This window comes from Phyllobates terribilis, unplaced genomic scaffold (assembly GCF_046119375.1).
Source record: "Phyllobates terribilis strain yellow unplaced genomic scaffold, ASM4611937v1 Scaffold_1__5_contigs__length_1240528914, whole genome shotgun sequence".
Taxonomy (NCBI): Eukaryota; Metazoa; Chordata; class Amphibia; order Anura; family Dendrobatidae; genus Phyllobates; species Phyllobates terribilis.
In genome coordinates, this window is record NW_027362761.1 from 13,623,485 (window position 1) to 13,639,225 (window position 15,741).

Below are 15,741 nucleotides of genomic sequence, written 5' to 3' on the forward strand. Positions count from 1 at the left end.
GTATAATGTCTGCAATCACAGTCTATATCTATTTCAGATGAGAAGCTTTCCTTAAAAAGAGAAGAATACTAATCATGACTAGAAAATTTAGTTTCTGGCTAATTTATCTGTCCACTGCTCACTTTAGTGTAGAAATCCTTCACCAATGAGGAGGTGCATACAATCTGAACTTTAGGCGGAGGTACAAAGTCTGGCATAACTCGTTGGATGGCTCTCAGAACCATGTCCCTCTCATCCTCAACATAAGGCAGGCCCTGAAAAAGCCCATCAACCGACATCCCGTCTTCTTCCATCTGATTCAAGCACCTAAAACGAAAAAAAAAATGAGAGGACTATCATATATTTAACAACGTTTCTGATTTTAAAGGGAATCTGTCAGCACAAAATGACTGTTCAAACCCAACACAAGCACTCAGTGCACGGCAGGCATGGACGAGAAGTTCAGTGCACCTTCCCATCTACTGGCTTTCCCCCTCACATTTGCCCCTTCTTATTGTGGTTCAATATAAAGATGGAGGATTTTGCCGATGCAGTCTTTTGCAGAAAAAAAAAATATACTACTAGTTTATTTGGGGTCAGTAAAAATACAAAAATAAAAATAGTGGGATAAAAAGGTCTATATGAACATATGCGTTTTTGATCCTGAACTGGGATCTTCATCAGGTTCTAGGCACATGAGAGTAGTAGTCCATTTCTCTGATTAAAATACAGTCTTGCAGCTCAAAGCGAGGGTCAAAGGTTGAAAAATGAACCTGATTTTGTGTATAGGATTTAATTATGTACATATACAGTACAGACCAAAAGTTTGGACACACCTTCTCATTTTAAGATTTTTCTGTATTTTCATGACTATGAAAATTGTACATTCACACTGAAGGCATCAAAACTATGAATTAACACATGTGGAATTATATACTTAACAAAAAAGTGTGAAACAACTGAAAATATGTCTTATATTCTAGGTTCTTCAAAGTAGCCACCTTTTGCTTTGATGACTGCTTTGCACACTCTTGGCATTCTCTTGATGAGCTTCAAGAGGAAGTCACCGGAAATGGTTTTCACTTCACAGGTGTGCCCTGTCAGGTTTAATAAGTGGGATTTCTTGCCTTATAAATGGGGTTGGGACCATCAGTTGTGTTGTGCAGAGGTTTGGAGGATACACAGCTGATAGTCCTACTGAATAGACTGTTAGAATTTGTATTATGGCAAGAAAAAAGCAGATAAGTAAATGAGTCAACTACGGCATTTTTCGGACTATAAGACGCACTGGACCATAAGACGCACCTAGGTTTTAGGAGGAAAATAGAAAAAAAATGTAAGCAAAAAATGTGGTTATGATGCCCTGTTAAGGGGGAGGGGGTCTGCGGCTGACACGGCTATAGGAGTAATGTCCCCCAATTCTGTTAATATCCCCCATCCTGGTATATATGGCCCCCTCCTTCCTGTCTTACGTGGCCCTCATCCCCATCCTGATATGCATGGCACCCCAATCCACCATCCTGGTATGCATATCCCCCTCATCCCTCTTCCTGGTATGCATGGCACCCTTCATCCTGTTATGTATGGCCCCCCTCACACCCATCCTGGTATGTATGGCACTCTTCATGCCAGTATGTATGGCCCCCCTCATCCTGGTATGTATGGCCCCCTTCATCCCTGTATGTATAGCCCCCTTCATCCTTCATCCCTGTATGTATGGCCCCCTTCATCCCTGTATGTAAGGCCCCCCTCATGCCTTATCCCTCATCCTTGCATGCATGTCCCCGCTCATGCCTCATCCCTGTATGTATTGACCCCCTCATGCCCGTCACGCTGCACAGAAAAAAAATAAACAATCATACTCACCTCCTCTCTCCTCCAGCGCGGTGTTCCGCTCTGTGCCGGAATAGTTACTGCACCACACCCATGGGAGTGGTGAATATTCATGGCCTTTAATAGCGGGCACACTGACAGCCGAGCGCAGCAGGAGCCGCGCTGCGGCTACAGTGTGCGCGCTATTAGGGAGAATGAATGGTCACTGCTCCCCATGCACGCAGTCTCGGCATGGGGAGTTGTGACTATTCCGGCACGGAGCTGGACACAGTGCTGGAGGAGAGAGGAGGCGAGTATGAAAGTTTATTTTTTTTCTGTGCAGCGTGACAGGGATCAGGGGGTGCCAAGCATACCAGGATGAGAGGGGCCATACATACAGGGATGAAGGGTGCCATACATACCAGGAGCCGCACTGCGAGCACAGTGTGCTGGTTATTAAGGAAAATTAATATTCACTGCTCCCCACGCCCATTTTCTCTAGTAGCGGGCACAGTGTAGGCTGCAGCAGGCAGCTGCTGCCTCCTGTGCACAGCTACTCTGCCACTGTTGCTTCCCCACCAGCCACAGCCGAACATATGTTTGGACTATAAGACGCACCCCCCACTTTCCTCCAAAATTTTGGAGGAAAAAAGTGCGTCTTATAGTCCGAAAAATATAATACTTAATGGTCAAACAATGGACTAGTAAATATTATACTAAATAAATACAACTAAATTCTGATGTTTATATGATACCTATAAGCTTGTCTACTGCCTGAGAGGTGGTACTACTAAACAATTAGATCAAAGTTGTCCCAAATTTTCTATTCCAGAGACACCAACCAATTTTTTTTTTATTTTGCAATATTATAGGTTTTAAGAGCGTAGTTATGTTCATAAATGTTATGGGCCGCAATTCTTTCAATAATATCTTCTATTGTAGGAGGATCGTTCTGCTTCCAAACGGTAGCTATCAGATGGCTGGCTGTAATAAGTATATGACAGACAATATAGTGATGGTCTTTTAAAAGATTATCTATGCCCAAAGAGAGTAATGCTAGTTGTGGAGTTAGTGTAAGATGAATATCAAGCATATCATGAATTAAAAATTCCACTTTCCCCCAAAGAGTTTTGATATTTATACAATCCCAGAATAGATGTTTCAAGTGTCCATTGGAGCCACATTCTCTCCAGCAAAGGGCAGAGTGAGATGAAGAAATTTTATGCATTCTTTGAGGGGTGAGGTACCATCTGGTTAGTAACTTGTAGTATGTTTCGTGGAGAGCAGTGCAAAGATTCGACTTATATGAAATTTTTAAAGCTTTTTCACAGTCCTCTATTAGAAAGTTAATTTTAAGATCTTTATATTGTTGGTTTTGATTAATTCTAGGTCATTATTAAAAGGTATTTATAAAAGTTTCTAGTATTCCAAATGGAGGAGTTATGGGGTTCTCTGAGTAAAGTGGAGATCATTGTTGGGATTGGTACCTTCTGAAAGTTCTTTTCATTGAAGTTAGTAATGTATCTTTTAATATCAAAGTATGAGACAAAATCTGTATCATCAAGTTTGAATTTTTCCTGAAGAAGATAAAATGGAGAGAAATGCTTATCCTCGTCAAGAAATAAATCCGAGATATATTTTATACCAGTCTCTTTCCAGGGTTTTAGATTGAGATGGGAGATGATTATTTCCAAGACTTCAATTGGTATGTTTTTTTCGATTCCAGATGGAGATCGATTTAGTGATTTAAACAGTGATTTCCAAGCATGTATTGAGGCAACCATAGTCTGGGATTTTGGAAGGGGACGGTTATTGTCTAGTAAATGGGCTAGAATGAGGCTTTTTAAAGAAATATTCTTGTTGATTGATTTTTCCAATAGTGACTAGAGGTTGAGTTTGGGGTAAGACAACTGGAGGTTTTTAAACCACAATCAGAGAGAATTAGAATGATTTCAGAATTAGATTATTTTTTTTACCTCTGAATGGCTTTTCGGTTAGACTCAGTGCGGCCCATAGCCTCAAGTGCAGCAGCATAGGATCCCAAATTTGGCTTCAAGGAGGCTTCCTGTAACATTACAAATAAGCGCCCAACTTGAGAAAGTGAGGCCTGTTGAGTAAAAAAAAAAAGGGAATAAATGAAGGGTCCTGATCGCCATGTTGTTCTCTCTTCAATGCGTCCACTTTACAGCTCAGGACTCCTCTGTCCCCATTATCACCAAGCCTTTAGCTCATACATGTCAAACTCGGGCCCGCAGGGTGGTTTTATTTGGCTTGCGACACCAGAAACACCACACATATGTGGGGCCCATTATCCTGTACGGAGGACTATGTGGGGCCCATTATCCTGTACGGAGGACTATGTGGGGCCATTATCCTGTATGGAGGACTATGTGAGGCCCATTATCCTGTATGGAGGACTATGTGGGGCCATTATCCTGTACGGAGGACTATGTGGGGCCCATTATCCTGTACGGAGGACTATGTGGGGCCCATTATCCTGTACGGAGGACTATGTGGGGCCCATTATCCTGTACGGAGGACTATGTGGGGCCCATTATCCTGTACGGAGGACTATGTGGGGCCCATTATCCTGTACGGAGGACTATGTGGGGCCCATTATCCTGTACGGAGGACTATGTGGGGCCCATTATCCTGTACGGAGGACTATGTGGGGCCCATTATCCTGTACGGAGGACTATGTGGGGCCCATTATCCTGTACGGAGGACTATGTGGGGCCCATTATCCTGTACGGAGGACTATGTGGGGCCCATTATCCTGTACGGAGGACTATGTGGGGCCCATTATCCTGTACGGAGGACTATGTGGGGCCCATTATCCTGTACGGAGGACTATGTGGGGTCCATTATCCTATACGGAGGACTATGTGGGGTCCATTATCCTATACGGAGGACTATGTGGGGTCCATTATCCTATACGGAGGACTATGTGGGGCCCATTATCCTGTACGGAGGACTATGTTGGGCCCATTATCCTGTACGGAGGACTATGTGGGGCCCATTATCCTGTACGGAGGACTATGTGAGGCCCATTATCCTGTACGGAGGACTATGTAAGGCCATTATTCTGTATGGAGGACTATGTGGGGCCCATTATTCTGTATGGAGGACTATACGGGGCCATTATCCTGTACGGAGTACTATGTGGGGCCCATTATCCTGTACAGAGGACTATGTGGAGCCCATTATTCTGTATGGAGGACTATGTAAGGCCATTATTCTGTATGGAGGACTTTCTGGAGCCTATTATTCTGTATACTGTTTGGCCCAGTACTTTGTCCAAGTTTTTCATTTTGGCCCTCTGTGTGTTTGAGTTTCACACCCCTGCTCTAGCTCTATTCTAGAAGATTCTTGCTCTCCGTTTTCAGACCCTGATCAGTACTCCTGTCAGATTCTTACCTCCTTGGCCCATGCCTTCATTAGCAGGTTGTACATGGAAATATTCAGCAGACCTTTCCTTGAGACATGCTTGTGATAAAACTGTAAGCAGCTCTGGGCTCTGCTCATTTCTCCCAAGAATATGCAGGTCTCCAAGTAACTTTGAATGTTTTGCTGGACTCCTCCATGACGGTTTCCTTCCTTATCCTCCAGTAACAGCCCATTAATCTGACTCCCAGCCTTATCTGCAATCTCCAGGTCTTCATTGTCTGGTGTATGACATGCAGGTAATGGATGCTTCTCCACACTCTGTTTCTGCAGCTTCTTGGCACTTGTTGTTAGCTTCCCCTGTGTCTGGCTGGCCTTGCTCTTGGCTGAAGTTATGTTGGTACTTTCTACACCATTCAATGCTTTCTGCTTCTGGTGTTTAGCAATCTGCTCATTTTTTAGCTTTTCCATCCAACGTTTGGGAGTCTGAACGGTTTTCTGATTTTCATCCATGTTCCCCAACTCTTCGTGCGGATGCAATTTCTTGCTTTCACATACAGGCAAACTCTCATCTGCTTGCAGTTGCTGCACTCTAGTCTGCAGGACTTAAAGAAACAAACATATAAGTATGCAGAAGCGGACGAGAAATACTGGCTGAGACAAGGCACAACGCTTTAGCATGGAGGAAACCCCTCCTATATGTGCAATGGTTTGTGCCAAAATGAGTTTGTTGGCTGGTAGAGATGCACTGTGCTGACAAACTACTGCACACAGATAATGGAGGGGATCCGGTTACACTAGGAAACAATTTCTCAGAGTTTGCAAGCTTTCCCACCTACAAAGAATGGGGAGGTCTGTAATTTTTATCGTAGGTGCACTTCGCCTGTGAGAGACAGAATCTAAGAATAAATCCAGAAAATCACGTTGTATGATTTTTAAATAATTAATCGGTTCCCAACCGCCCACTGTAGACAAAACGTAGGTGCTTGCTAGGCTCTGTGCATTGCCGACGTTTATTTACGCCCGCCGGTCTCGCAGCGCTCAGGACCCCCAGGGCTCCTGCAAGCACTGCGATTCCAGAGCAGAGCGGTACCTCTGGCAAGTCACATCATCGGGATCGGATTGGATCAGGTCCCTGTGACGTTAACCTGTTCCTATCTTCTAGATGCCGCGATTCATAGTGATCGCAGCACTTAGAAGATAGTGAGAGAGGGTCGTCCACATGAGGAGATCTGGCATTGTTACAGCAGCCGGAGGTCACACGATGACCTCTGGGTCTGTCATGTACAGTGGCCTGTTAGGCTCAGCCAGTAGCTGAGTCTAGCAGGCGATCTGACAGTTTGAAGTCCTATACAGGGACTAAGTAAAAAGAAAAATTAAAAAATGTTTTAAAACAAAAAAAAAAAAAGGGGAGGAAGTATTAAAACAATAAATACGTGTATTTATATAAAAACAAAAAACGTACACATATTTGGTATCGCCGCGTCCGGAAAAATTAGATCTATAAAACTATCAATAGTTAACCCCTTCTGTGCACACCGTAAAAAAACAAATAAACAGAGCAAAAAAATTAAGCTTTTTCATTATACAGTACCACCGAACAAAAAGTGGAATAAAACTAAAATCAAATGGAAATAAAAATGGTATCGCTGAAAACATCATCTTGTCCCACAAAAAAAAAAGCTGCCATTCAGCTCAGTCAGTGGAAAAATAAAAAAGTTATAGCTCAGAACAAAGCAATGCAAAAACAATACTTTTTTTCTATAAAATAGCTTTTATTGTGTAAAAGCACCAAAACATAAAAAAAAATTATATAAATGTGGTATCGTTGTAATCGTACTGACCCGAAGAATAACGCTGCCTTATCAATTTTACGACACGCGGAACGGCATAAAAATAGAAAAAAACAAATCCTCAATTTCTGGTTTTTGTTCATTCAGCCTCCCAAAAATCAGAATAGAAAGCAATCAAAAAATGTCACATGCCTGAAAATGGTACCAATAAAAACATCAACTCGTCCAGCAAAAAACAAGACCTTATAATAATAATAATTTTTATTTATATAGCGCCAACATATTCCGCAGCACTTTACAATTAAGCGGGGACATGTACAAACAATAAATTCAATACAAGGTGAGACAGTTTAACAGTTACATCAGGAGTGAGGTCCCTGCTCGCAAGCTTACATTCTACAAGGAAATGGGGGGACACAATAGGTGGAAAGTGCTTGTTATTTCAGGTCTGGCCATTATAATAAGTCGGGATTATCATATAAAGCTGTATGATCCGGTCATCAGCCTGTATGTTCAAGTGCGAAACTCAATTACCGAGTGCAGTTATCGTGTGCATGGAGGGTGTAGAGACAGATGAACAGTAGGGAGCAGATTCTGAATAGTATTTAGGAGGGAACAGGGGAAAGTTAGTTTACTGGGTATTTGAGATGGTAGGCTTGTTTAAAGAGATGGGTTTTTAAAGCGCGCTTGAAGACATCGGGGCTAGGCATCAATCGGATCATCTGGGGTAGAGCATTCCAGAGAACTGGCGCAGCACGAGAGAAGTCTTGGAGACGGAGGTGCGAGGTTCGGATTATGGGGGATGTTAATCTTAGGTCATTTGTGGAACAGAGGGCACGTGTAGGCCGATAGACTGAGATGAGAGAGGAGATATAAGGTGGTGCAGAACTGTGGAGAGCTTTGTGGGTGAGAGAAATGAGTTTATATTGGACCCTGTAGCGAATGGGTAACCAGTGTAATGACTGGCACAAGGTGGAGGCATCGGTGAAGCGGCTGGACAGAAATACGACCCTGGCTGCCGCATTCAGGACAGATTGGAGAGGGGAAATTTTGGTAAGAGGGAGACCGATCAGAAGAGAGTTGCAGTAGCCCAGACGAGAGTGAATAAGAGCCACAGTAAGAGTTTTAGCAGTTTCAAAAGTGAGAAAAGATCGGATTCTGGAGATGTTTTTAAGATGCAGGTGACAAGAGCGAGTGAGTGATCAGATATAGGGAGTAAAGGAAAGGTTAGTGTCGAATATGACCCCAAGGCAGCGGGCGTGCTGCTTGGGAGTTATGGTTGAACCCTCCAAGGTAATTTCGATGTTAGGTAGAGTTAGGTTAGTAGAGGGGGGAAACACAAGAAGTTCAGTTTTGGAGAGATTCAGTTTAAGATAGAGGGAAGACATGATGCTAGACACAGCAGACAAACAATCCTTGGTATTTTGTATTAGGGTAGGGGTGATGTCAGGGGAAGAAGTGTATAATTGGGTGTCGTCAGCATAGAGATGATACTGGAACCCAAATCTTCTGATTGTTTGTCCAATAGGGGCAGTGTATAGAGAGAAGAGGAGGGGATCTAGGACTGAGCCCTGCGGAACCCCGATAGTAAGGGGATGAGGAGGGGACGAGGAGCCGGCAAAAGGTACAGTGAAGGAGCGGTCAGAGAGGTAGGAGGAGAACCAGGAGACAACGGTTTCCTTGAGGCCTATAGAGCGGAGCATAGTGAGGAGGAGCTGGTGACCCACAATGTCAAATGCTGCAGAGAGATCCAGGAGAATCAGCAGGGAGCAGTGACCTTTGGATTTGGCTGTTAGTAGATCATTAGAGACTTTAGTGAGGGCAGTTTCAGTGGAGTGTAAGGCTATGTGCCCACGATGCAGAAATGCTCAGGATTTTTTCCTGAGCGTTTCTGCATCTCCCTGGCAGAAAAAAACGCATGCGGATTGTACATGCGTTTTCCTGCCAGGGACATGCGGAAATGGAGCGTTATTCACTGTCATTTCCGCATGTGGATTGACAAGCGCTTTCCAAGCGATTAGCATCACTTGGAAAGTGCTTGTGACAACTAGGTCACACTATATAAATCCATGCAAACGGCATGGATTTATGTAGTGTGACCCGAGAGAGTGGTAAAAATAAATATATACTTACCCTCCGATGGCCCGCGCTGTCTTGTTTCGCTCGGTCCCGGCTGCCGGCAGCAGTGAATTGAAAGACCTGCCGACGTCAGCGTCGCGTGACCCGTCACATGACTCTGACGTCAGTGCGGGTCCTTCAATTCACAGCAAAATGCCGGGAAGCAAGCAGGAGCGCACCGCGGGCCGACAGAAGGTAAGTATACATTTATTTTTTATTTTATTCTTTTTTTTACAGATTTTTTAAATGGTACCTGGGTGTGGATGAGACTCTCCTCTCATCTACACCCGGGTACCATCCGCACATTAGAACGCTTGGATTACGCATCTACATATACAGTGATGGGTAATCCATGCGGTCTAATGCAAGTCAATGGCGGCGAAGACGCAGCACTTCCGCAAAATAATTGGTAGTGCTGCGTTTTTTTCCGCAATGATAATCCGCAGCGGAAATTTCCACAGCATGTGCACAGCACATGCGGATTATCATTGGGGAACATTGCTGCCCTTCTACCATGCGTTTTTAATGCATTTTTAATGCGTTTCCGCAGCTGCAAAAAGGCTGCGTAAACACATTAAAAAAGCATCGTGGGCACACAGCCTTAGGAGCTGGAAACCAGATTGTATAGGGTCGAGGAGAGAGTTATCTGAGAGATAGCGGATTAGACGGGAGTGGACTAAGTGTTCCAGGAGTTTAGAGATGGAAGGAAGATTAGAGACAGGTCTGTAGTTAGCAGTGCAGTTCTGGTCCAGGGATGGCTTTTTAAGTAAAGGGGTTATGATGGCATGTTTAAATGAGGAGGGAAAGATACCTGAAGAAAGAGAGAGGTTAAAAATTTTAGTCAGGTAAGTGGTGACCACCGGTGAGAGGGACTGCAGGAGATGTGAAGGAATGGGGTCACTGTTGCAGGTTGTAGGCTGAGAAGAAGCGAGGAGCTGGGTAACTTCTTCTTCTGTAACAGGCTCAAAGATGGCAAGTGAGTTTGAAGTGCGGCAGGGAAGGGGATCCAGGCACTGAGGAGATTGGGCTGAGATGTCCTGATGGATGTGGTTGATTTTTTCAAAGAAATAAGTGGCCAGATCCTCTCCGCTGAGGTTGGTGGTGGGGGCCTGTGCTCTAGGTTTCAGGAGGGAGTTTAAGGTTTTGAAAAGTCGTTTTGGATTGTTGGACATTGAAGTGATGAGGGTGGTGAAGTAGGATTGTTTGGCCAGATGAAGGGCAGAGTTATAGGTTTTGAGCATGAATTTATAGTGGATGAAATCCTCTGCTAAAAGAGATTTTCTCCACTGACGCTCAGCACACCTTGAGAAACGTTGAAGAAAACGTGTTTGCATCGTGTGCCAGGGCTGCCGTTGTCTGTGTCGGGTCTTTCTGCGTGTAGAAGGAGCTGCTTCATCTAGGGCACTCTAGAGTGTATTATTGTAGTGTGATAATGCTAAGTCTGGACAGGAGAAGGAGGAGATGGGGGCTAAAGATGTGTGGAGATTGTCCATAATCTGCTGGGTATTAATGGTAAGTGTATTCCTATAAGTGTGGTAAGTGGGGGTGTCCCGGGTGAGGAGACAATTCTTGACAGAGAAGGAAAGAAGGTTGTGGTGCGAGAGCGGGAGAGGGGAGTTGGTAAAGTCATCCAGCGAGCAGAGACTGGAAAAAAACAGGTCCAGAGTATTCCCGTCTTCATGGGTAGGAGAATTAGTAAACTGTGAGAGACGGAATGAAGAGGTTAGAGAAAGTAGATGAGAGGTAGATTGGGAGAGGGGATCATCGATGGGGATGTTAAAGTCACCCATGATACATTACTTTCGGCCGTAATATGGAAAAATTATAGCTCTCAAAATATGGCGATGCAAAAACTTGTTTTTGTAAAAACAATAAGCATTTTTTAGTGTGTGTGTGCTGTCCAGCTCTTTGTTTGAAAAGACTTTCAGCCATTTTGGGCATTACCTAATGTTACAGGAGTATTGTATTTGTTGTACTTTGCTGCCATCTACTGCCCGTTGTTATAATATGGTATAACATGTATTATTCCTGTGTTTTACCCAAAACACCTTTCGGTCTGTAACTCCACCTATCTCCTGCTCCTCACTTCCTTCTTCATCAGATCTTGTCTTTACATGCTGCAGGACTGGAGAAAGGATTCTCTTGTTACCACCTTACCTGGAACTTCTATAAACTAAAATTCCTACCTTTACCTCATCCTCATCCTTCATCTTCCCTCATCAAGAACTGTAAATAAATCTGTTGAATTCATCACTGCATCATCATTCCGGATTACCACGTGCAGTTCATGAGAAACAGAAGGGCAAGTCAGTGAGCTGACGCTATCCACCATTGCTTATACAGCGATCCGTGTCACATCCCTCAGACACATCGCGCCCCACGTACATCGGTGGCAGAATAGTGTGACAGCTGCCAAATATAAAAACCCAAACCCAATATAAATCTGGTATTGCTGTAATCGCACCGATCCAAAGAATAATGTAGTCTAATCACTTATAACGCGCGAGGAACGGAGTAAAAAAATAAATAAAATCAATTCTTCACCTGCTGTTGATTTGTTCATTCTGCCTCCCAAAGATCGCAGTAAGGCTCAGCGAACAGTTATCCAGTGCTCTACGCTGAGCGCTTACACCGTGGTTTCCATATAAATCTCTGAAATAGGCGATTCAGACGGAAACCCAGGCAAAAGATTACATGTGATGAGGCAGATGGAGGCACTGTGGACGCAGTTTGGCCTAAAATCCGGCGGTGTCCATCTTTTTAGGAGTGAATAAAAGCGCGCTTCGACACAGTTTTGTGCATTTCTGAAAAGAAGGACACAGATGAACACAGGCCAGACGGAGTCCAGAGTAACTCTGCTGCCTCTTTACAGTAAATGGATCCCTTGGGGGTTTCATCTGAATCACATCACTCAGCAATTTAGATGGAAACTCAGATGTAAGTGCTCAGTGTAGAGCGCAGAATAAATGTAATCCAAAATGTTCCAAGCAAAAGCTTCAACTCAATCCACAAAAAGAAAACCCACTCAGATCCATCATCTGTCAACGGAAATATAGGGGGCTTCCACGTTACTGGTAGTACAAAGGCTCTGGAAAAGTGCTATGGCTACTCACCCCACAAAAGAAATCCAACGAATTCTGCGCTCCCAAATCCAAATGCCCTTCTGAGCTCCTGTGTGCCTAAACCGCAGTTAGCATCCACATGTTTGGCATTTCTGTAGCAGGAGAGCCTGCCTAATTTCCGGGTGCACGTCTCCAGAAGAACGAGCTGGGCATAACGTACTAGTCACTACAACGGCAGTTTGCCATTTTCACTAAGCAACATGCGCTGCTGCTTGTTTCTAGAAAACACCCATGGAGTCAAAATCATCACTACACCTGTAAATAAATTCCCAAAGGGGGATAATTTCCAAAATGGGGTCACTTGACGGGGGATTCTGCTCTTCTTGCACTTAGAGGCTCTGTATATGGAGTCTGCAAACTTTTCTAGGAAAATCTGTGCTCCAGGAGGCAAATAGCGCTCTGTCACTTCCGAGTCTCGCCGTGTGGGTAAGCAGTACTGTACAGCCACATATGGGGTATTGGCACGTTCAGCAGAAATTGTGTGACATTTTGGTACCATTTCTACCCATGGCCCCATGTGAAAATGTAAAATCTGGGGCTAAAACAATTTTTTTGTGGTAAATTAATTGTAATTATTTTTTCTTCAACGCCCAATGGTAAAAATTTCTGTGAGTCACATGCGGTGTCAATATGATCACTGCACACCTACATGAATTCCTTGAGAGGTGTAGTTTACAAAATGGGGTCACTTGTGGGCGTTTCTGCTGTTTTGGCATGTCAGGGGCTCTTCAAATGTGACATGGTGTCCGCAACCTATTCCAGCCCAAATAGTGCTCCTTCCCTTCCGAGCGCCCAAGCAGTAGTTTTTCATCACATAATTAATTTTCAGAAATAAACGCAAATTATATCGAACAAATTTTACCACTATCATGAAGTACAATATGTCATGAAAAAACAATCTCAGAATCAATGGGATCCGCTGAAGCGTACCAGAGTTATTACCACATAAATTGACACTGGTCAGAATTGAAAAAATTGGTCTGGTCACGAAGGCGAAAATAGGCTCTTGCGCGAAAGGGTTAAATTGCATTTTATTGCATGAAATAAGTATTTGATCACCTACCAACCAGCAAGAATTCTGGCTCTCACAGACCTGTTAGTTTTTCTTTAAGAAGCCCTCATAGCCTGCACTCATTACCTGTATTAATTGGAGCTGTTTGAACTCCTACCTATATAAGAGACACCTGTTCACACACTCAATCACGCTCCAACCTCTTCACCATGGCCAAGACCAAAGAGCTGTCTGTCTAAGGACACCAGGGACAAAATTGTAGACTTGCACATGGCTGGGATGGGCTACGGGGGATGGGCTATAGGACAATAGGCAAGCAGCTTGTTGAGAAAGCAACAACTGTTAGCGTAATTATTAGAAAATGAAATAAACATAAGAGGACTGTCAATCTTCCTCAGTCTGGGGCCCCATGCAGGATCTTGCCTCATGGGGTAAGGATGATTCTGAGACAGGTCAGGAATCAGCCCAGAACTACACGGGAGGGACCTTGTCAATGACCTGAGGAGAGCTGGGACCAGTGTCAGACATTACCATTACTAACATACTACGCCGTCATGGATTAAAATCCTGCAGGGCATGTAGGGTCCCCCTGCTGACCCCAGCACATGTCCAGGTGTGTTTGAAGTTCGCCAATGACCATCTGGATGATCCAGCGAAGGAGAAGGTCATGTAGTCAGATGAGACCAAAATGGAACATTTTGGTATCAACTCCACTCGCTGTGTTTGAAGGAAGAAGAAGGAGGAGTACAACCCCAAGAACACCGCCCCAACCATGAAGCATTATTGGGGAAACATCATACTTTGGCAGTGCTCTTCTGCAAAGGGGACAGGGATGGATGGGATGGAGGATGAATGGGGTCATGTATCACGAGATTTTGGCCAACAACCTCCTTCCCTCAGTAAAAGCATTGAAGATGGGTCGTGACTGGGTCTTCCAGCATGACAATGACCTGAAAAACACAGCCAGGGTAACTAAGGAGTGGCTCCGTAAGAAGCATTTCAATGTCCTGGAATGGTCTAGCCAGCCTCGAGACCTGAACCCAATAGTAAATCTTTGAAGGGAGCTGAAACTCAATGTTGCCCAGCGACAGCTCCAAAACCTGAAGGATAGGTGTACACGGTGCATTTTTTATATGGTAAATCCACGCGGAATTGGACCAAAAACGCATTGCAAACCTTATCCCAGCATTTTCTATGAGAAAATTTTCCTGACAGAACTTCATGTGCATTTAAATAAGCAGCATGTCTGAACTTTACAATAAACTATCCATCCATAAGATCCAACCTTCAATGGATTTAGCTTTATGATCTTTAAGCGACATCTCTATATCCAAATTCAAGAAGGGTCTTCTCAGACATTTTCTCACGGCCACTAGGAATTTGATCCCTAGGTATTGGAAAAAAGAAAAATCACCAACACGCTCTGAATTCATAGCTGAACTCAATAATATTTATAGAATGGAACAATTAATAGGCCAGGAAACTGGGAACTCTAATAAGGTCTATAATACATGTGTCCCTTGAATTGCGTTCAGAGAAACACCAGACCTAGATACATGGATAACTGGGCCCTAATTCATATCCCAAGGTTGAGCACATAATGTCATAATCTGACTGTATTGCAGTTCTTTAGTCGATCACGCTCTAGACTAATCACGTGTCTTCTTGCTTGGCCTGGGACCTGGGATTGTTTGGAGGAGAGATCTAAGTCCCATAACCTTTCCCTCTCCCCCCACCCGCTTCTTCTCTTGCTTTCCTCCGCTTTCATCTGAACCCTCTCTCTTCTCTTGCTTTCCTCCCCTTTCACCTGAACCCTCTCTTCTCTTGCTTTCCTCCCCTTTCACCTGAACCCTCTCTTCTCTTGCATTCATCCCCTTTCACCTGAACCCTCTCTTCTCTTGCTTTCCTCCCCTTTCACCTGAACCCTCTCTTCTCTTGCTTTCCTCCCCTTTCACCTGAACCCGCTCTTCTCTTGCTTTCCTCCCCTTTCACCTGAACCCTCTCTTCTCTTGCTTTCCTCCCCTTTCACCTGAACCCTCTCTTCTCTTGCTTTCCTCCCCTTTCACCTGACCCCTCTATTTTCTACTTATCTTTTCCTTCCATGTGTTATAGTAGCTAATGTTGACATTTTTTTTTTACATTACAATACTTTATTGCTGATTGTATCTGTTACCGATAATAGTTATCAATAATCACCATCGATTGTAACCGGTTACAATTTTCACCTTTAAGTGTAACTTGATTGAAAAACTACATTCTTTAAATAGATTTAAATGTGATATCTCGCAATGCCTTATTTTGTACAACTTTTAAGGCTCACATATTTGTAATGCATAATATTAATAAACTTGATTTACACAAATAAGCAGCATGTCCATTCTTTGTGCGTTTTTCCTATACAACGCATTGGAAAAAACGCATGGCAAATCCACAGGCAAAAACGCATCAAGAGGTGCAGAAACGCTGCTGAAATTTCTGCAAGCAAATACTTATCGTGCACACATATCCGAAAGATCTGGAG

The 15,741-nt window shown here is 43.8% G+C and overlaps 1 protein-coding gene across 2 annotated transcripts in view; it reads right to left on the reverse strand.

Moving 5' to 3' along the window:
• The window catches only part of POLRMT (RNA polymerase mitochondrial), a 158,249-nt gene that overhangs the window by 129,544 nt on the left and 12,964 nt on the right, over nt 1-15,741 (reverse strand). For both annotated transcript variants that reach the window (XM_073655100.1, XM_073655093.1), the window contains exons 3-5: nt 5,209-5,780; nt 3,768-3,898; nt 123-306 (exon numbers count right to left, since the gene is read on the reverse strand). In XM_073655100.1, coding sequence (XP_073511201.1) covers nt 123-306; nt 3,768-3,898; nt 5,209-5,780 — 887 coding nt within the window. The remainder of the gene's footprint in view (nt 1-122; nt 307-3,767; nt 3,899-5,208; nt 5,781-15,741) is intronic.